The 22,176-nt window shown below is 44.9% G+C and overlaps 2 protein-coding genes across 3 annotated transcripts in view; one reads left to right on the forward strand and one right to left on the reverse strand.

The window, feature by feature from the left end:
- The first annotated feature begins 15,783 nt into the window (after positions 1-15,783).
- Positions 15,784-20,920, forward strand: TSR2 (TSR2 ribosome maturation factor). Of its 2 annotated transcripts, XM_025468531.3 has the most exons (5): positions 15,784-15,940; positions 16,102-16,192; positions 18,819-18,910; positions 19,477-19,647; positions 19,874-20,920. In XM_025468531.3, exons 1-5 carry the CDS (start codon positions 15,860-15,862, stop codon positions 20,006-20,008), a joined length of 570 nt encoding a protein of 189 aa, XP_025324316.1. In that variant the 5' UTR covers positions 15,784-15,859; the 3' UTR covers positions 20,009-20,920. The 2 variants fall into 2 exon arrangements, with proteins under 2 accessions (XP_025324316.1, XP_048963897.1); XM_049107940.1 differs by lacking the exons at positions 15,784-15,940; positions 18,819-18,910.
- FGD1 (FYVE, RhoGEF and PH domain containing 1) overlaps positions 20,792-22,176 on the reverse strand; it is a 44,245-nt gene continuing 42,860 nt past the window's right edge. Inside the window, exon 18 of the mRNA XM_025468528.3 lies at positions 20,792-21,831. Within this exon, the coding sequence (XP_025324313.1) occupies positions 21,526-21,831 (306 nt within the window). The 3' untranslated portion in view covers positions 20,792-21,525. The remainder of the gene's footprint in view (positions 21,832-22,176) is intronic.

The following is a 22,176-nucleotide window of genomic DNA, read 5'->3' on the forward strand; positions in this document are numbered from 1 at the left end:
ACACACAAAGTTTTATTAACCCTTCCTGAGGGAAAATATCTTCCAAACCTCACCTTCCCAAAGAACACCAAAGGTGAAGTGGTCATTTATTTGGTTCTTTGCTACTCAGCATGTGTTCCCCATTTGTTTGGTAATAGCACTTTGATTTGGGAAATCTAAATGATCACTTCCCCCATTGGAAATAGTCTGGCAGGAATGTCAACCATAGTATATGCCCGCCTCCAGTCAAGGGATGGGCAGGTTACCCAAACTAGACCAGCTGAATCTTGAATGGGACAGGCTTCTCTGAACTCTATATGAATCACTTGGGAGTCTTGTAGGTTCTGAGTTAGTGGGCCTGGAAATCCTGCATTTCTTTTTTTTTTTTTTTTTTTTAATTTTTATTTATTTATGATAGTCACAGAGAGAGAGAGAGAGAGAGAGAGGCAGAGACACAGGCAGAGGGAGAAGCAGGCTCCATGCACCGGGAGCCCGACGTGGGATTCGATCCTGGGTCTCCAGGATCGCGCCCTGGGCCAAAGGCAGGCGCCAAACCGCTGCGCCACCCAGGGATCCCAATCCTGCATTTCTAAAAAAACTCCCAGATGTTGCCAACAGGTCACCCTTTGGGCAAAAAGAGCCGAGCAGGCAAACAGCTGGAATACCTTTACTCAAAGGCAGCAAACCTTAAAGACTCAGTCTAGAGCTGCTCTGGATCCTGTCCTCTCTTCTAGAGAAAGGAAGAAGAGGGAAATCCAGAGGGAGGGAAATAGAGAGGGAAGGATGCAGGGAGGGAGAGTGAGAGAAATTTCCTTTCAACCTGCAGCTAGGTCAGGGAAGCCTGGGTGGCTCTGTGGTTGAGCTTCTGCCTTTGGCTCAGGGCATGATCCTGGAGTTCTGGGATCGAGTCTCACATAGGGCTCCCTGCATGGAGCCTGCTTTTCTCTCTGCCTGTGTCTCTGCCTCTCTCTTTCTGTGTCTCTCATGAGTAAATAAAATCTTTTAAAAAAAAAAAAAACATGCCGGGTCAAAGTGCCATTGTCTCTCCCTATAGCCAGCACCTAATTTTCAGCCTTTGTGTGCTGTGATGTCATCAAAAACATTTTATTTTGTGAAACCTTTGGGAGACAATAAAGGCCCTTGGGCATCTTCAAGGTGGTTGAAAATTTCTTTGTCCAGCAACAACTGGAAGAAAACTTTGGGAAACTATGTGCAAAGATGCTTGACTATTTATCTAGTTTTGCTGCTTTGGTAAGAAGCTTTTGGTAAGAAGGTCTGCACATCACTAAGATTCTTTGCATTGATGTCAAAGTCTCCATTAATAATTGTTTTGGTTCATTAAGTTGCTGGAAGGCCATATTCAAAAGATTTGGCATTACAAAATGCAGTAGCTTATTAAAGGGTTTGTGGCAGGAGGGAGATATGGTTAAGGAGTGATCTGAGCTTGACGTCCCAAACTCCCTGTTCTCACTACTCAGGTCCACAGCTACAAGACAAAGTACAAGTTGCCCAGTGTGTACCCAAGATACTGCTATCAGCTGATAAGGACAATTCAGAAATTTCCTCCTTAAAAAAATAAAAATAAAAACAACCCTAACTTCTCTGTGAGGGTTAATCTTTGACTAAAACCTTCAAATGAAGCCCTGGTTTCCAGAGATGGAATGAATGCCCAAGGACATAGGCATTATTGTAGATGAGGCCCAGCAGCTGGGAATTCCAGGAACTGTTCGGCTCTGGTTTCTCCCTAGCAAGGTAACAGAACACTCTTATGGGATTTCTATCTAGGGCCATATTTGGTATGGAGCAGATTCCATAGTGGTGTAAGCAAAAATATGGGTGCATTTTGCTTGTTTGCACTGTTCTCACAATCGATAGTTCCATCTTGCCCAATATTTTACCCAAGCCTCCAGAAATTTTCTGACAGTGAAGGGTATAAGGAATTATGTTGACTCGAACTCCGGTTTACTATAGGTTTATTATTCCATATCACATAGTAATTTATTAGAGTCTGCCCATAAAGAGCAAAACTTGAGGCTCTAAGACTTCATTCATTAGTATTCAGAATGCTATTTGAGGGTCTCCCCTCAAAATCATTCTTGTAAGGTTAGTGGAAGGCCAGCCCGACTTCATCTCTCCACTTCTAAATGTGGGTTTTGATCAGGATTCTTTGGCTGCAAGTAAAAGAAAGTAAGAGGGATGCCTGGGTGGCTCAGTGGTTAAGCATCTGCTTTTGGCTCAGGGCATGATCCTGGAGTCCCAGGATCGAGTCCCACATCGGGCTTCCTCCATAGAGCCTGCTTCTCCCTCTGCCTGTGTCTCTGCCTCTCTCTGTCTCTGTGTCTCTCATGAATAAATAAATAAATAAAATCTTTAACAACAACAAAAAGAAAGTAAGAGAAATTCACAGGATTGAAAGGAACGCTGGACAGACCAAAGCCCTTCAGCTAGCAAGGGAACTTGATAACAGAAAATTATTAACAGGTTCCCCTTGAAGAAATGAATGAACATCAATCATTTTCCCCATCTTTGCATTGCTGGATACAAAGCCCCAACATCCCAATAGAAAAATAAGCAAGGGATATGAGCAGACCATTCACAGATAAGGAAATATGGTGCAGGAATGAGTGTGAGAGTACACTGTAAGAAACATGAGATGATCAGAGGTGGTCTCTGCCCACAGGGGGTCACATATGCTATCAGGCTGTGTCCCCTAGGTCAGGGCCCAGGTCCCACTCCCCTCTCTGGGCTCATCAAGTGCTTTGCATTAAGTAGTTCTTTTAATCCTCAAAATAGCCCTTTAAATATGATTATGTCTCATTTGTCCAATGAGGAAACTGAGGCTCAGAGAAGGAAGGTGGCTGGCTTTAGGTTGTCTAGCTGGGAGATGGCAGGGATAACACTGCCTCATAGTGGTTATTTCCCCCTGCACATGCCACTTTGGCTACTGTATATGGTTGCGAAGTTTATGCACTTATAAATATCCAATCTAGAGGATAACTGGGGGCTGGGATGAATGCAATCTCACCTGTGATCCACTCAACAAGGTAGCAACGCCTTTGTGAACCTGTGCCTATCCAGTGGAAGAGGCTCATTTGCCTAACTTGTCCAGCCAGGGGAGTGCCTCTCTCACTATGTTCAGAGAACAACACTATATGGGCTAGTAGCAGCCTTACTTGCTGCATCTCCCTGGGGTAGGTTGTGGAGAGGACACATAGTGGTGGCTGGGAAGAATGAGATAACATAGGATACGAGGCTGTTAGCTTGAGAGAGGCTGAGGGAAACAAGGTGAAACCTTGCAGGAGATCCAGGTGGGTACTTAGGGCAGGAGATTATGTATGGAAAAGGACAAGTTAGGGGCATGTCCTTTCTCTGGGAATTTACTCAGGCCTATGTGAGCTTCTTGGTTCAGTCAAGGGGCTTGATTTAGGGGGCATCAAATATATGGGGCTCTACCTTAGGATCTCAATTTTAGGGCTCCATTTAGGGGGGCTCAGTTTGTAAGACTCTCCTGGATGGCTAGGTCCTAGATGTAGATGGCCCATCATCATACTGGCCTATCACTTCCCTGACTTCCTCATTTCTAACCTTCTTCTCCAGCCACCTCAGCCTTCTACTTTCACTGTCACAGCCTAACCCTCATCCTCAGCAAAAATGGAACCTCCTCTCCAAATCTCAAGTTCAAACATACCATCCTCTAATCATCATTTCCTGGTCTTCTAGCTGATTTATTTTTATACCTATCCTGCATGAGAATTCTTCAAATGCATCTCAATGTCTGATTCTTTCTCCCCACTATCTTTTCATTGCCCTGTACTTCCCTTATGCTCTCACTTCCTTCCTCACCTAGTGTGGGAGGCAGAACTCTAAGATGGTCCCCATGATCTCTACTTCCTGGTATTATGCCCTATATAATCCCTTTCCCTGGAGTATAATCAGGACTAGTGACTTGCTTCTAACCAAGAGAATATGGCAAAGGTGACGTGAGACATTTCTGTCTATCTATCTATCTATCTATCTATCTATCTATCTATCTATCTGGTTTCATCTTGGTATCATGCAAGAAATTCAACTGCTGGCCTTAAAGAGGCAAGCTGCTATGTGATGAACTGCGTATAGTGAGGGCCACATGGCAGGGAACTTTGGGCAGACCCTAGGATGTGAGAACCTCAGTTCTAATAACGACAGAGAACTGGATTCTGGCAACTACATGAGACTGGAAGAGAATATGAAATAATATGTGGCTTCATATGAGACCTCAGCTCTGGCCAACATCTTGATTGCAGTCTGTGAGACCCTGAACAGGGAACCCAGGTAAGCTATGCCTGGACTTCTCACACATAGAAACTGTGACATAATAACCGTGTGTTATTTTAAATTGCAAAGTTTGTGGTAATTTGTTATGTAGCAATAGAAAACTAACACACTCAGCTTAGATTTCATTATCCATCATTATAATCAACTCCCTTACAAGCATCCTTACTATTCTAGCCCTTGTGGCCAACAGACCCTAAGGCAACTCCCAGTAATCCCCACTACCTGGTGTTCATGCCCTGTGTAATCTCCTCCCCCTGACTGTAAGCAGAATCTGTGACTTGCTTTTTGACAATAGAATATGACAAAAGTGATGGAATGTCACTCCCTTAAGACCACATTTTAGCAGTTTAGAATTAGAAACACTCTGCTTTGAAGAAGTAAACTGCCTTGTTGTGAAAGGGCCTATAGAGAGGATCATGTGACAAGGAACTTGGCTTCTAGCAGTTGAGAGCCATGCCTGCCTGAAAGCTAGCAAGAAAATGAGGACCTCAGTCTTCAAAGAGATAAATTATTCCAACAGCCTGAGGGACCCCAGAAGCAGATATTTTCCCTAATCAAGCCTCTGATAAGACTGCAGTTTTAGTTGGCATCTGTATTGCAGCCTGATGAAATCCTAACAAAGACCCAGCTAATTTGTTCCTAGACTTTTGATACATAGAAATTGTGAGATAATAAATGCATTTTGTTTTAAGCCTCCAAGTTTGTGGTGATCTGTTTTGTGGCATAGAAAACTAATACAGCCCCTCCCTCCTGTCTTTATACTGGCCTGGCCTAACACAACCCACGTTAATCACAATGCCCTACCTAGGCTACATCTGTATCTGAGTGGCTGAATGTTGTTACAGAAAACCAAAAACCACACAGCAAATCAATTGATTTCACTCTAAGTCATTGATTGCAGACCTCAAATGGGGATTAATAGCATAGCAATACTGATAAACTCACTTACCTACTCTCAGAGATTACTATTTTAAACCTTCTCTGCTCCTCCCAAACCTCCCACATTCCAACCTCTGTTCTCACCTTCAGCTTATTGGCTTCTTATCACCTTCCATTAAGAAGATAGCTACATTCAAATGGAAATTCCCTTATCTCACCATCAGATCTACAATCCTCTCTGCATCCAACTTCCTTTTCTTCTGACTTGTCATGGGAAGGAACCATCTTCTTCACATAAAAGACCAGTCCCTGCACTTCTGCTTTACACTCCTTTCACCTACTCAAGGTCTTTACTCCTTCAGTTACTCCCGCCTGTCCTGTATCACCAGGTTCTCTTTGGGGCCATCCCCATCAGTGCATGAATGTGCTCTGTTATCTACCATCTTTAAGAGAACCTCTTGAATTCCATGAGCCCCTCCTGCTACTGCCTATTTCTCTCTTCCCTTCACAGCAAAACTTCTCAAGACATGAATTACACATTGCTGTCCCCACTTCACCTCCATTCACTTTTCAACCAACTTCAGTCTAGTTTGTACCACCTCATGAAACTTGCTCTTTTGAAGTCACCAAAGACTTCATGTTGTCAAATCCAGCAGATGGGTACTTGTCTTTGCTCATCCTAATTGTGCTCTCAGTAGCATCTGACATGGTAGGTCAACCAGTTCCTCCTTCTTGAAACATGTCTATTTCTTCTCATCCTCCTTTGCTGGCTTCTAAATGTTGACATTCTGAGCTTATAGGCCTCTTGTTATCTCCGCTTGAATATCTAATAGGCACCTCAAATTAAACATGTCTAAAACATAAATCTTGATATCTTCCCTAAGTCTGTGTCTCCCACCACCTTCTCCTATCTCAGTACAACCACCAGTTACTAAATTAGAAAACGGAGAATCATGCCTTTCCCTTACCTCCTCTATACTCAGTGGTACTTATGGAGCACTATTGGTTTTATCTCTAAAACTTGTCTTGAATTTGTCCACATGTCTCTGTCTCTACTATCACTAACCTACACTAAACTACTATTATCTCTTCTTTAAACTGTAATAGCTTCCTGATGGTCTCTCTGCTAGCACTTTTGCTTCTCTGTAATTCATTTTCTACACAGTAGCCAGAGTAATCTTTCAAAAAGGTAAATCATATCATTTTATTTCCTTGCATAGAACATTTTCCATTGCATTTCAAATAAAATTCAAAATTCTTGCCAAGGACTAACAAGGCCTTACCTCCTGTACCTTTTTTCCTCTTGTACTGAGTTCCATTATCCTTGTCTTTGTGCTTGTTACCTTTTCTAGAACCATCTTCTTTGGCCTTCTCTCTCTTCCTTATGAGAACAATTTAAATGTTATACCTTCAGAAGTGTTTTTCCTGACCACCATATTAAAAACTGTTCCTCCCTCCCTTGTTATCTTATTTGAATATAAGCTCTGTGAAAGCGGAGCCTTTGTCTTGTTAGCTCAGGACTTAGTGCAATGCCTGGCACATATTCAGCACTCAATTGATATTTGGTGAATCTATGCATGAATGAATGAATGAATAAGGCACTGAGGATTTAAGTGCAATGTACTTCAATGTGAGGACTGAGAATGGCATGAAAGACAAAATATACTGGACAATTAAGGGCATAATTTTATTCAGCCTATTGCAATAGAAAGACTGTACACTAATGAGAAATGTCTTAAAGGAAAGAAAGGGAGACTGAAATTTTATGGAGGAAAGTAGACAAGGGTAGACAGTTTAGTAGTCTTACATGATGAGGAAGAATAGGGACAGGTCTTATTTCAGTCACTGAGGAATGGTGGAGCTGAGTCTTAGAATATGTGGGAGCAGGGATGTCCTTGGTAGCTAGCCCTTCCTCAGAACACGAAGACTGGAGGAGTTTTGGACCATGGTTGCTTACCAGGAACACAGGGCTCAGGTAAGTTCCAACATTGTTACTGGCTATCTCAATTTTAGTACAGGAGCTTGATGTGAAAATTTCAATTCGTGGAATCATTTTGTGGGCATAGCCTAGGCACTCACTCTGGGGGCCTATATTTGGGTTCAATCTGAACAACTTGAGTAGACCACCTAGCACTATCATTGGAGGTGATTCTGGAGTTTTAGCCTGAGGGACTTGATCTTGGGACCTTAGTTTGGCAGATCAGCTTCAGGGAGATTTATCAGGGAATTCTACTCTGGAGAACTCAGTTTGGAGGCTCCGATTAGGGGATTCTGCCTACTAGGCACAGTGAAGGGGCTCACTCTGGTTGTAATTAGGTTGGTGCTCCATCCAGTGGTTCATTCTGAGGTTGGTAAGGAGTTTCATTTTGGGGGGTTCAGAATGTGGCCTCAGTATGGGGTCTGAAACATTGTTCTGCAAACTGTCTCTTGCACACAATCTGGGAAACTTCTTCAGGGAGCTCAGGCAGGATATTTGTTCTGGAGACATCATTTTGGGGGTTTGGTCTAGAAACTGTTTCAACCACTTACCTCATGGTTGCCTGTCTAAAGGTTAAGACACTGCTAGCTTAGTACTGGGGATCAGTCTCACTGTACTGGTCAGTCAGGAGCTCTGTCTGGATCACTCACTGTTAGGTGCTCAGCATCAGCATTTGGGTGTGGACTGCTGAGTCATTGTGGATCAGACTTATTTCTCACATATAAAAGCAGTCCCAAGGAACTGCCTATCTCTTCCATTTAAATCTTATTGGCACCCCGATGTTTATAGCAGCAATGACCACAATAGCCAAACTGTGGAAGGAGCCTCGGTGTCCATCGAAAGATGAATGGATAAAGAAGATGTGGTTTATGTATAATGGAATATTACTCAGCCATTAGAAATGACAAATACCCACCATTTGCTTCAACGTGGATGGAACTGGAGGGTATTATGCTGAGTGAAATAAGTCAATCGGAGAAGGACAAACATTATATGGTCTCATTCATTTGGGGAATATAAAAAATAGTGAAAGGGAATAAAGGGGAAAGGAGAAAAAATGAGTGGGAAATATCAGAAAGGGAGACAGAACTCCTAACTTGGGAAACGAACTAGGGGTGGTGGAATGGGGGAGGTGGGAGGGGGGTGAGGGTGACTGGGTGACGGGCACTGAGGGGGGCACTTGATGTCGGATGAGCACTGGGTGTTATTCCATATGTTGGCAAATTGAACACCAATAAAAAATAAATTTATTAAATAAATAAATAAATAAATAAATAAATAAATAAATAAATAAAAATAAATAAATCTTATTGGCCAGGGATGCCTGGGTGGCTCAGCAGTTGAGAGTCTGCCTTCAGCTCAGGGCATGATTCTGGTTTGGGGATTGAGTCCCGCATTGGACTCCCTGTGGGGAGCCTGCTTCTCCCTCTGCCTATGTCTCTGCCTCTCTCTGTGTGTCTCTCATGAATAAATACATAAAATCTAAAAAAATAAATAAAAATAGATAAATCTTATTGGCCAAAGCTTATAGCACATGGTCATCAGTTGCAAGGGATACTGGAACTGTAGTCTTTTAGCTGGACTTATGTTCACCCAGCTGAAAATATGGGTTCCATTCCAAAGAAGAAAAGGGACAATGTGAATTGGAATGTGAAGCTAGCAGCCTTGCTGCACAGATGTCTCAGCCTGGGATTCTCAGTCTGAGCCCCTAATTCTGTGGATGCCATTTTGAGTACTCATTCTGGGGGTATGAATTTAGGGTCTGAGAGACTGAAAGTTCATTCTGGGGAATCAGTTTCATGAATAAGGTTGGGGGACCTTGGTTTAGAAGCTTACTTTAAAGGATTCAGTTCAATTTATGAGTCTACAATGTAGATTAACCCAAATAAGGAGAGAAGGCGGGAAGGTTGAATAGAAGTGTTCCAGACTGCTACAAGTGCAAGGAAAGTTTGGCAAGGCTGTCTGGGACTCCTGAACCAAAGTCATCAAAGTATCTCTGTCATACTCATCAGGCTAGGAGTAACTTATGGGAAGCATGGTCTTTGCAGAAATGTAGGGATGGATTTCAGACTACAGCAGCTGGGGCACTTGATCAGTCATGCTCCTTGAAGTCCATGAAGTCCATGAGATGCTTTCTCATGGCTACCATGGGATACATACTGGTGGTTTTCACTGAGGATTCCCTCTAGGGCTCATTCTGGGCATGTTATTTGGAGGCTCAGAGACATTAGGTCTTCATTCTGGAGGAAGCTGTTTCAGAACATGGACTCAGTTTGTACTTTCAGTGAGGGGATGTATCTGTGGTCTTAGCATGTCATTATGGGAACATGACTTTGAGGGCTTGAACATTGACAGTTTATTCTTGAAAAACCCAAGGATTCAATATGAAAGCCTGATTTTTATCTAAGAGGAGACTGAGCCTCTCATTTAAGTGATTGCTTAGCTCAAGACTCAGTCTGGGTGGCTAGGTCTGGCCTGCTTTGGGAAGATCAAGTTTTGGGAGTTCAGTCCAGGATATTTTAGCCTGAGGGGTCAAGCCTAAGGGATCTCAATATGATGACTTCACCTGGGGATCTCTGTCTGGTGGGGTCTCTTGGAATTCCAGGCTGGGTTCCAGTCTAAAAATTTCCATCTGGAACTACCTGCTGCATTTAGACACTAGCAGTTCAGCTTGGCAACTCAATCTGTGTTTTAATCTTGGATTTCAGTCTAAGGTTTTATGTTGGGGATTGAGTTTAGGCTTAGGTTTGGGGAGTTTAGTCTTCAACACGTCAATCTTGCCCTCTTCATCTGAAGGCTTGATCTAGTCTGAAATGTTCACTCTAGAATAGGGTCTAGAGTAGGAGTAGAGTAAGTGTCATGCATAGAATTTGAGTGTGTATTTATTTATTTAATTAAAATATTTTATTTATTTATTCATGAGACACACACACACACACACACACACACACACAGAGGGGCAGAGACACAGAGGGAGAAGCAAGCTCCACTCAGGGAGCCTGACATGGGACTCGATCCCGGGACTCCAGGATTACGCCCTGGGCTGAAGCAGATGCCAAACCGCTGAGCCACCCAGGGATCCCCAAAATTGTCACTATTTTATTTTATTTTTTTAAAGATTTTATTTATTTATTCATGAAAGACACAGAGAGAAAGAGGCTGAGACACAGGCAGAGGGAGAAGCAGGCTCCATGCAGGGAACCCGACGTGGGACTTGATCCTGGGACTCCAGGATCAGGCCCTGGGCCGAAGGCAGGGGCTAAACTGCTGAGCCACCCAGGAATTCCCAATTGCCACTATTTTAAAGACATTTTCCATAGCAGATCTTTTTTTTATTCTTTTTCTTTTTTTAAGAAACCTTTTAAGAAAAGGTTTTATCTATTTGAGAGAGAGAGAGCAAGACAGAGAGAGTATGAGGGAGGTGAAAGGCAGAGGGAGAAGCAGACTCCCTGGTGAGCAGGAAACCTGATGTGGGGCTCCATCCCAGGACCCTGAGATCATGACCTGAGCTGAAGGCAGATACTTAACCAACTGAGCCACCTAAGCACCCCGCAGATTTTTTTTAAAGACCTATTTGCTTATTTTAGAGACGGGGGAGAGGCAGAGGGAGTGGGAGAGAGAATCTTGAGCAGACTCCACCCTCAGTACAGAAACCAATGCAGGGCTACATCCTATGACCCTGAGATCATGACCTGAGCGAAACCAAGATCATGGGCAGCTCTGGTGGCGCAGCGGTTTAGCGCCGCCTGCAGCCCGGGGTGGGATCATGGAGACCCTGGATCGAGTCCCACGTCGGGCTCCCTGCACGGAGCCTGCTTCTCCCTCTGCCTGTGTCTCTGCCTCTCGCTCTCTCTCTGAATAAATAAATAAATAAACCTTAAAAAAAAAAAAGGAACCAAGATCAGACGCTTAACTGACTGCACCACCCAGGCACCCCTCATGGCAGATGTCTTAAAATATTGTTCACAATCATCATTAATTTGAAATCAGAGTAGTCATTTAACTGCTAACCTGCTAGTAGAGCATAGTATTTAATGCACAAATAAACATGTACATTATAGTTTTTGTAATGTTTTGATAACTATATTTTAATATAATTGGTTTCCTTTGTAGCCTAGATTTTATTTTATGCATTTAAAAACATTAATCTGGAAAGGGATATATTGGCTTCACCAGATTCCCAGATGGGCTCAAGGCACAGAAAAAGGGAAGTCTGTCAGGGTGGTGATTTCACATGCCAAAATCGCACTGGTGGCAAGTCCATCTATGGGAAGAAATTTGATGATGAAAATTCTGTCCTGAAGCATACAAGTAATGGCATCTTATCCATGGCAAATGTTGGACCCAACATGAACAGTTCCCAGTTTTTCATCTGCACTGCCAACACTGAGTGGTTGAATGGCAAGCATGTGGTCTTCAGCAAAGTGAAAGAGGGCATGGATATTGTGAAAGCCACAGAGCACTTTGGGACCAGGATGGCAAGACCAGCAAGAAGATCAGCACTGCTCTAATAAATTTGACTTGTGTTTTATCTTAACTACCAGACCATTCCTTCTGTAGCTCAGGGGAGCACCCCTTCACCCCTATCTGCTCGAAATATCCTATAATCTTTGTGCTTTTGCTGCAGTTCTATGGGTTCCATATTTTCCTTACTCCAAGTCTAGCTGGATTGCAGGGTTAAGTTTATGATTATAAAATAAAAACTAAGCAACAACAACAGCAAATCACCATTGCCCAATGATTCAATCAATCATGGCTATGTACGAAGTCTCCATAGGAACCCTGTCAGAGCCCTTCCAGGTTGATCACATGGAGATTTATAGAAAGCATGGAAGCTCCTCATTCCTTCCCACCCACCTTGCACTATGCATCTCTTCCATCTGGCTGTTCCTGAGTTATATTCTTTTATAAACCAATAATCTAAACTTTTTAAAAGTTTATTTATTTACTTTTAGGTAATCTCTACACTCAATGTAGGGCTCCTGCTCATAACCCCAAGATCAAGAGTCACATGCTTTTCTGGCTGAGCCAGCCAGGTGTCCCTAAACTGATGATCTAGTAAGTGAAATGTTTCTCTGAGTTTTGTGAGCTGTTCTAGCAAATTAATTGAGCCTGAGGAAGGGGTTACTGTGCCCTCTCATATGTAGCCCTTTGGTCAGAAGCACAGGTGGCAACCTGCATTTGTGTTTGGCATGTCATGTGCGTGTGGGGGGGAGGTGGCAGTTTTGTAAGACTGAACCTTAAGCTGTGGGATCAGAGGCTATCACAAGGGAGGCAGTATTAGAGGTGAGTTGAATTGGAGAACACACAGCTGGTGTCAGAGAATTACCTGGTGGTGTGGAAACCCCCTCCACAACACACTGGAAGTGGTGATCAGAATCTTACCTACTCTCTCCATGTACATTAGAGGCATTAAACCCTGGAAACTCACACAGAGATGATTAATCTCAGATCTTTGTTTGGGCTTCTTTGAACTCAATTTAAATTGCTGAGTCTGTTGGAATGAGTCTCAGTAGCTCTGTAGGCGTTGATGCTTCCTGAAGTTATCAGCCTGGAAAGCTCATGGTTATCATTACACATCATGTGGTTTTCTGCTGTGTCTTTGTATATACATTGTTTCCTCAGCATGAAAGTCTCTCTCTTTTTATTCTTTTTTTTTTTTTTTTTGGTAACACTCCACCACTTGGCAAAATTCCATTCAAACTTTTAAAAAGCCTCTCAAGCATCATCTCTGAGAGCTGGCCACAACCCCTGAGGCTGGGTCAGGGACCCCCTCTGCTGGACTCTCATGAGCCCCCGTGCTCCCTTCTTTTTTTTTTTTAAATTTTTATTTATTTATGATAGTTACAGAGAGAGAGAGAGAGGCAGAGACACAGGCAGAGGGAGAAGCAGGCCCCATGCACCGGGAGCCCGATGTGGGATTCGATCCCGGGTCTCCAGGATCGAGCCCTGGGCCAAAGGCAGGTGCTAAACCGCTGCGCCACCCAGGGATCCCGGGATCGAATCCCACATCGGGCTCCCGGTGCATGGAGCCTGCTTCTCCCTCTGCCTGTGTCTCTGCCTCTCTCTCTCTCTCTCTGTGTGACTATCATAAATAAATAAAAATTTAAAAAAAAATAAAAAAATTTATTTATGTATTTTACAGGTGTGCGTGTGGGAGAGCACAAGTAGGAGGAGTGGCAGGCAGAGCAGAGGAGAAGCAGGCTCCCCACTGAGTAAGGAGCCTGATGCGGTTCTCGATCCCAGGTCCCTAGGATCATGACCTGAGCCAAAGGCAGAGGCTTAACTGACTGAGCCACCCAGGGGCTCTCCTGTGCTCCCTTCTCCTCTAACATTGCACAGAGATGGATTTATTATAGAACTAGTAAATCTTAAGCCTCAGTACCCCACACTTACACAGGCCACTTCTGAGTCCCTGGTTATTGAGCACTGTCAGTTTGAAGAGCATTTAAGATTTGTCGCTGCACAAGAACAGTTAGAATACCCTGAAATTTTACAGTTCACATATAAAAGAAACTAGATGGAGGTTTCCCAAAATTCAACAACAATTTTATTTATTTATTTATTTATTTATTTATTCATTCATTCATTCATTCACTCATTCATTCATTCGAGATACAGTGACAGAGAGGCAGAGACATGGGCAGAGGGAGAAGCAGGCTCCCTGCGGGAACCTAACATGGGACCTGACATGGGACTCGATGTGGGATTCGAGTGGGACTTGATCCTGGGATTCCAGGATCACGCCCTGAACGGAAGGCAGATGCTCAACCACTGAGCTACCCAGGCGTCCCTTGACACCAATCTTATTACCTTGCTAATAACAATTTTTTTTTTATTTTTATACACAGAGAGAGGCAGAGACACAGGCAGAGGGAGAAGCAGGCTCCATGCAGGGAGCCCAGGATCACGCCCTGGGCTGAAGGTGGCGTTAAACTGCTGATAATAACCGCTAATAACAAATTGTGAGGTTGAAACTTTATTTTTTTATTTTTTATTTTTTTTGAAACTTTTTAAAACTACTGCTAACAAAAGTTTTTTTAATCAACTGAATGGCATTGAATTCTCTTGAATTCCTTGTATTCTCTCAAGAAAATGTTATTGTAAAATAATTGTCATATTTATGTAGAAGAGGGTATCAAGAAACTTGTAGCCCCCCCCCCCAAAAAAAAAGAAAATAGTGGTGAAGTGAGTCAAGGAACTGATAAAAATATTTTACTTTGGGGGGTTTGGGAAGGTTTATGGTATTTATCAGTTTTTTCTTTCTTTATTTATTCATGAGAGACAGAAAAGCAGGGACATAGGCAGAGGGAAAAACAGGCTCCCTGTGAGGAGAGCCTGATACAGGACTCCATCTCAGGACTTTCTGGGATCACGACCTGAGCCAAAGGTTGACACTCAACCACTGAGCCACCTATATGCCCAAGTATTTGTCAGTTTTCTTAAATTTCATAATTTGTAACATTTGTGATTTCTTTTATAAATACGAAGCAATGCTTTTTTTTCTTTAAGATTTTATTTATGTATTCATGAGAGACACACAGAGATAGAGAGAAGAGGCACAGACATAGGCAGAGGGAGAAGCAGGCTACATGCAGAGAGCCCCACGTGGGACTTGATCCCGAGGCCTCCAGGATCAGGCCCCGGGCTGAAGGCGGCTTTAAACCGCTGAGCCACTGGGGCTGCCCCGAAGCAATGCTTTCATACTGAATTTGTACTATTTCTCTTTGAGATAGTTTGTAAAATTCTATCTCCTTCCGGCCCTTCAAAACCTAGATTCACCCAGAGCAGTGATCATTGTCTAGGGTCCTTGGCCAATCTTGCACGACAGACCGTAAACTCCTTAGGCATTCGATCTAACTCCATACATGACCTAGCAGCATTTAGCATAGGCCCAGGCACAGAAGAGTCAGTACTATTTGTGAACATGGTTTAGTCCAAAGTTTGCAACCCTTGCTGTGAGAGGGAATCACCTATCCTATTTTTCTAAAAACAGCTTTATTGAGATACTATTTATATGCTATAAATTCCACCCACTTAAGGTGTAAAAGTAAATGGTTTTTAGTGTATTTACAGTGTTGTGCAGCTGTATTAGTTAGCTAGGGTTGCCATAATTAAATACCAGATACTGGTGACTTTAACAACAAAAATTTATTTTCTCGAAATTCCAGAACTTCGAGATCAAGGTGTCAGCAGGTTTGGTTTCTTCTGAAGTCTTTCTCTTTGGATTTAGATGTCTACCTTCTGTGTTCACATTGTCATTTCTTTGTGCATCTTGTGTCTCTATGTCCTAATCTCCTCTTCTTATAAGGACACCAATCATATTGGATTAGGGTGCACCTCTAAGGCCTCATTTTACCTTATTTACCAATTTGGAGGCTCTGTCTCCAAATCCAGTCACAATCTAAGGTATTGGGGTATCTGGAATCAAGCCCTGGAATCTGTATCTTTATTAAGTTCCTCACATCTTTCAAGAACCCACGGCCACGCGCGTCAGCCACTCCTGGCTTCCTTTGGTTTATTCCATAGGAGTTAACTGTGGTGATGTGATCTATTGCTCTGACAGACTTTTTTATTGCTCTGGTCTTGCTGCCAGGTCAGCAGAAAAGGCAAATCTGCGTTCTTAGGTTCGGCTTTCGGCTCATTCGGCCTGGGCCGTGCTGCGTAGCGATTGGGCCTCCTGGACATCACGTGGTCCGAGGCAGGACGATGGCTGGAGCTGGGGAAGATTCACGGGCGCTCTTCGGAGCTGGTGTCCGGGCGGCGCTGGAGGCCTGGCCAGCTTTGCAGGTGAGTGGGGGCACAGCTGGGATAAAGGTTAGGGTGTGGGGCAGAACCAGAGTTGGCTGGACAACGCGCCTGAGGCTCCACCTGGCCGCATTACCAGCCAGTCCTCCGCCTCCCTAGGCCGGCTTCCAACTGACGTGGTGGGCTTGGGCCTGTGTTCATAGATCGCTGTGGAGAATGGCTTCGGGGGCGTGCACAGCCAGGAGAAGGCCGAGTGGCTGGGGGGTGCAGTAGAGGAGTACTTCTTCCGCAATGGTGAGTGAACGTGAGGCACTGCGACAAGTCTGGGGGGGGGGCGGGGAGGAGGAGTGGCGGGTCCTGGAGAGCACGCGCTTCCTCTTGAATGGTTGCGGGATGGGACCTAACTGAGGCCGAGGTGGAATGAATACAGGGTTTGGAGTCAGAATCTTGAGTTCAGATGGCTTACGGGCTCGCGGTATCACTCTGGGCAAGTTTTTTTTTTTTTTTTTTTAACCTGAGACTCAGTTTCCTAATTCCTAAAATGGGTTAATACCCAGTATCTCCGCATTGTCCAATAAAAACACAGTGCGAATCACATCATGCCATATAAAGTTTTCTAGCAGCCACTTCAACAAAGTAAAAAAGAAGCAAATGAAATTAACGTTATTGAATTCAATATATCTAAAATACAGGTAATTGATATAAAAGATTATTAACGAGATGTTTTACATCCCTTTTTAGTATTAAGTTTTCAAAATCTCGTGGGTATTTTACAATTTTAGCACGTTCTCAATTTGGCCTAGCCGCATTTTGAGTGCTCAGTAACCACATTTGGTCATTTGGACAGCAAAGATCTACATCTTTGATATATCCTAAAGATCATGTAAGAATAAGGGATCCTCTAGTGGGCCTTTTGCATATTAGGATTTTTGCAAGGTTTTTTATTCAGGGGACCCCTGGGTGTCTCAGCGGTTGACCATCTGCCTTTGGCTCAGGGTGTGATCCTGTAGTCCCAGGATGGAGTCCTGCATCGGGCTCCCCACGGGGAGCCTCCTTCTCCCTCTGCCTGTGTCTCTGCCTCTGTCTGTGTGTCTCTCATGAGTAAATAAATCTTTAAAAAAAAGATTTTTTATTCAGGTTTTTAGTCTTGGAGATGACAGGCAGAGTTTTCTCAAAGAAGTTTACCATCTAGTGATGGATCCACTTAAGTAAATAGGCATTTACACTCAAGGTGATAGATATTCTAATAAGGAGGAGCTCAGGGTGCTTGGGTAGCCTGAGACTGAGGAGGAAGCTTCTTTTGTATATTGTTCAGGGAAGTAGAGATTGGGTTGAGTCTTAAGGGGTGAAAAGGAGTTAACTAGGCGGGGGAGACAGCAAAACACAAATAAGTTCTGTGGTATGAGAAGATTATGTGTTATATTTGGAAAGTGGCAGGGAGCTCAGTATTGGAATAAGGGTGTGTGTGCACTTGTGGGTGTAAGGAGTGGTAGAGAATGAAGCTGGGGAGTGGGGACGCCCCAGGAAGAGGATAAGATGTGGAAGACCTTACATGCCTTTGGTTTTGTCCATTAGGCCGGCATTTGCCAAAATGCATGCTATGGAAGACTAGCTCCATTAGATGTGCAGTGAAGAAAAAGCTTCTCCAGTTAAATTATGTAAGACAAGCTCTTTTCTTCAGCTCCTCCTTAAAAGTCAAAATAAGGGATCCCTGGGTGGCGCAGCGGTTTGGCGCCTGCCTTTGGCCCAGGGCGCGATCCTGGAGACCGGGGATCGAATCCCACGTCGGGCTCCTGGTGCATGGAGCCTGCTTCTCCCTCTGCCTATGTCTCTGCCTCTCCCTCTCTCTCTGTGACTATCATAAATAAATAAAAATTAAAAAAAATAAAAGTCAAAATAATCAACAATAAAAGCTTTGGTAAAGATAAGAACCACAAAAAGTCGGTTTTCCTTTGTTTCCCATTAGCTTCTATGGATAGCTTTATTTTTTATTTACCTTTTTTTTTTAAAGATTTTATTTATTCATTTAGAGAGAGAACGAGAGAGAGAGAGAGAGAGAGGCAGAGACACAGGCAGAGGGAGAAGCAGGCCCCATGCAGGAAGCCCGATGCGGGACTCGATCCCGGGTCTCCAGGATCATGCCCTGGGCTGCAGGCGGCACTAAACCGCTGTGCCACCGGGGCTGCCCTTTTATTTACCTTTTAAAATATTTTATTTATTCATGAGAGACACAGAGAAAGAGGTAGAGACATAGGCAGAGGGAGAAGCAGGCTCACCGCGGGGAGCCCAATGCAGGACTCCATCCCAGGACCCTGGGATCACGACCTGAGCCAAAGGCAGACGCTCAACCCCTGAGCCACCCAGGTGCCCGGATAGTTTTCTTTTAAAACTAGCAGGACAGCTATTTCTCAAAAGCAGGATATGAAACACTGCTGTAGGTGCCACAGTTGTGAAGGGTCTCTACATTTCAAAAACTTCAGCCCTGAGTGATGGAAATTAACATGGTTTATGGGCTTCTCGTATGCTAGGCATTATTTAGGTGACTCCTCATAACAGACCTTCAAGAAGGCCACTATTAGCCCCTCTTTGTAAATGAGAAAATAGAGGCACAGAGGTATATAACTTGTTCATGGTTACAGATGGAGGCCAGTTAAAATAGGTCAGATGAAAGACGGTGAGTCTGATTGGGATGCTGTGGGAATAAGAGGAATGGGTAGGATGCAGGAGATTGGAAATTAGGTATTTAGTGTTTGTTTGGTTTTTAAAAATCATGTAAAACCTGGAGTACAGCATGCTTCAGTGAGTAAAAGGCCCGCTGTTTGGACCTTTGCCCACCAATCAGATGTGGATCCACCAAGTAGGTAGTGAATAGTAGTGGGCAGGAGTGATTCAGTTGGCTGGTCTTTGCTTTCCTACTCAGCTGACTTGGAGCTAGGTGAGGTGGAAGACTTCCTTGGGGAACTCATGACGAACGAATTTGATACAGTTGTGGAGGATGGGAGTCTGCCCCAGGTGAGCATATTGTGGACACATCTGCCATTTCCTTGCCTGCAGTCTGTCTTCTCCCTAACTGTTTTGAGGCCAAGACTCTTGGGTCTAACCATTCTTTTCTTGAGTCCTACACAAGAACCTTTTGTGACTCCCTTTTGCCTCAAGGAAAAAGTCTAGTCTTCCCAGGTCTTTCCAAATGCTGCCTCTTCTCTTTTATTTCTCTCCATACATCATTCTCAACCAGATCTGTTCTTTACCCCCAGCCCAAGGGCAAGTCAGGCCAGGTACATTTCCACCCCTGCTCTGGTTAACATTACTCCATTAATTTCTGCTGGGATTGCCTTCCCTTTTACCTCTGCTGTCTTTCAAACCTAGTTCTAGTGCCTGCCTTGTTTGGAAGCCCTCCTTCCATGCTTTAGGCCCTTACCTGAGTCCTTCATATATGGTTCCTTCATTAGTAAACTCCTCGGGGAGAAAGAGCCCTATTCTCTTCTGGAAAATTCCTCCCTCCTCTTTCTGCAAACGCAGGCTGGTTGTATTGTAGGTTCTCTAAAAAAATCCGAGCTGTTTGAATGTTTTCTTGGTAGGTGAGCCAGCAGCTACAGACCATGTTCCACCACTTCCAGAGGGGTGATGGGGCTGCTCTGAAGGAGATGGCCTCCCACATCACCCAGAGAAAGTACAGGGTCAGAGCCACTGCAGTTGCAACAGCCAGAGAGACGGATGAAGATGATGTGGACAGCATGGAGGAGATGGAGGTGAAGGGGGTGCCCCTGGGTGGGGAAATGCAGATATCTTCAATTTTCTGGGAAATTAGCTAGTTTCACAGGGAAATGATAGGGAGGGTATATTATCCAGAGAGGGCAGGGAACTTTCCTAAGGTCACACAGCCAATCCTGGCAGGGTGGGGAGGGAGAGCCTGGGTCTCCAGTGGCCATAGCCAGGAGGTGTTATATTTAGCTCTCTCCTATATTTCTCCTCCAGGTCACAGATACGAATGATGGGGCAGCTACAGATGGGGTTTGCCCCCAGCCTGCATCCTCTGGTCCAGACTCCCAGACTATTAAAGAAGAGGATATAGTGGAGGATGGCTGGACCATTGTCCGGAGAAAGAAATGAGTGGGGCTGGAAATGGTTTGGGCCCTTGCTTGCTAGTTGTTTCAAGACTTGTTTGTAGGGGTTTTGGGGAGGGTTGTGGACTGCTGGACTGGTTGCCTCATCTCCACCCTCTCCCTGTTCCCCTGTCCAGTTTCCTCCAGGGGAAGAAGAGCCCTATGGTCCTTGCTCTTTAGGTGATGTGACCTGGTTCACCACACTCCCTTGGGCCTTAAGTTACTATCTGCATGATGAGGCCCTGTTTCCCAGCACATTGCCTCTCAGGTGCATTCAGTATGAAGAGGGAGGGATGAGCAGGTGAGGGTGTGACTGGAGGAGAAGGTAAGCACTGGTTGACAGTGGCCAGGTGGATCTGTGAAGGGAGAGGACAAATGGGACGACCAATGCTTCTGCTGGGTCAGGAATGATGAGATGAACATGCAAACCGGAAGCGAGATGAGTCGAAGATGTGAATGAAAATAGCTATGGTACCTCTCCTTCTCCCCCCACATACACACAGCAGCTCTGTACCCCTGCCCAGAAATTGGAATCTCCCAGGAACACTCCCTTTCTGCATCCTAGCCTCCAGCCCTGGGTTTCTTCAGGAAGTTGAAGATTTCAGCTAGGCGGAGAGCTTGGGGGACCTGGGCTTTGTCTTCTGTCTCCTCTAACTTCTTTCCATATTCTTATCCAAATCCACTGATGAGGCTTAAAACCTCAGTAAATAGTACCTTATTGTTTAATCTCTGACCTGTGACGAGCCTTGGAATCAGCCTTTTAGGAGCTGGGCTTCAGAGCTCAGCAAGGAAGCAGTTTCTGGGCACCCTAGCAGCCTGTTACTTTGAACAAACACACAGATGGACATATGGAACATAGCAGCACTCTGAAAGTTTCCATAAGCCTGAAATAAACTGTATTTTTCTTTAAAAAACAAAACAGAGTATCCATGGTCCTCCTCCCCGCCCCCCGCCCCCCACCACCATTCCCCTGTCCTGCCCTGTGGCCCTGCCATGGGTCTGGACGATAAAATACTGGGTAGCTTGGGGCTGGGGAAAAGCTGTAAGCCATGGGAGAGGCAGGAGGGGTCTGGTCACCATCCCACATAACGTGTGTGAAGACACTGGTTGAGAGGGCAGGGGTGGGCCAGGGCCATGGGGTCAGTGGCAGAGCTGGCACTTGAATCCAGATCTCCAGCTTCCAGTGCTTTGGGTGTGGGGCAGAATTGGATGGAGGCAGGATCTGTAGGGTGTTGAGGGGATGGGGGCAAAACCGGCCTAATTCAAGGGGGTCTAGCAACAGTTCCCACCCTCCTTGGGGACAGGGATTTAAAAAAAATTGACATCACTGTAGGAATTTTTTTTAAAGCCCATGTTTTGGAAAAAGATGAATTAAAAAACCCAAGACCCGGCACTGGGGATTGAAAGTGCCCGTGATGGGAGTTCAAGTATTGACTGAGCTGGGAGGGAGGGGGCTGGGGCCCCCAATTGGACATGGGCAGCTAGAGTGTGGGGCAGGGGGCCCCAGTTACCCCTTTGAACCCTCTAGGTCTTGTCTCGGGTCTGGGGGGCTTCAGAGGGTTCAGCAGTGGCTCCTGAAGCTGCCACTGGTGCCTCCTCCATCTCCCTGTCTTCAGACAGTGTGAGCCCAGGGCAGAACGTGTCCCCACGGCCTGCCCGACCAAGCACTGCCATCCAGCGCCGCTGCAGCTCCTCTGTCTCAGGGCTGAAGTACCAGCTCAGGTGGCTCTGGGTGATCTTGAAGACATGCCTTCTGTCAGGCCGCTCCCCTGCCTCAGGAGGTCCCACCTCAAAGCCAATGAGGGGCAAGCTGCGCTGGGCTTTCACATCCTAGGGAATAGGAAAGAGCTGGGGTCACCTGGAGGCTGGGCTTCTCACTAGTTTTGCATCTGCCAAACCCCTCTTCCTTCCCCTGCTCAGGAAACTTCCATGGCGCCCCTGATAGCAATAGGAAAATGTCAACTGAGGCTAGCATGCAGGCCAGTTAAAATACCTGTTTCCTCCCACAACCAAAACCAGTTGGGCTAGTCTCTAGCATATACCAAATAATGTTTGCAGGCCTTTGTACTAGGCTGTTGCCTCCATTTACAGTTTTTCCTGGCTCCAAACCGGACCTAGCAGTGCCTAACCACTCCGGCTTCTTCCAGGAAACTACCCCACCAGCTCACCCCACTT

Source organism: Canis lupus, chromosome X, assembly GCF_003254725.2.
Source record: "Canis lupus dingo isolate Sandy chromosome X, ASM325472v2, whole genome shotgun sequence".
Lineage (NCBI taxonomy): Eukaryota > Metazoa > Chordata > Mammalia > Carnivora > Canidae > Canis > Canis lupus.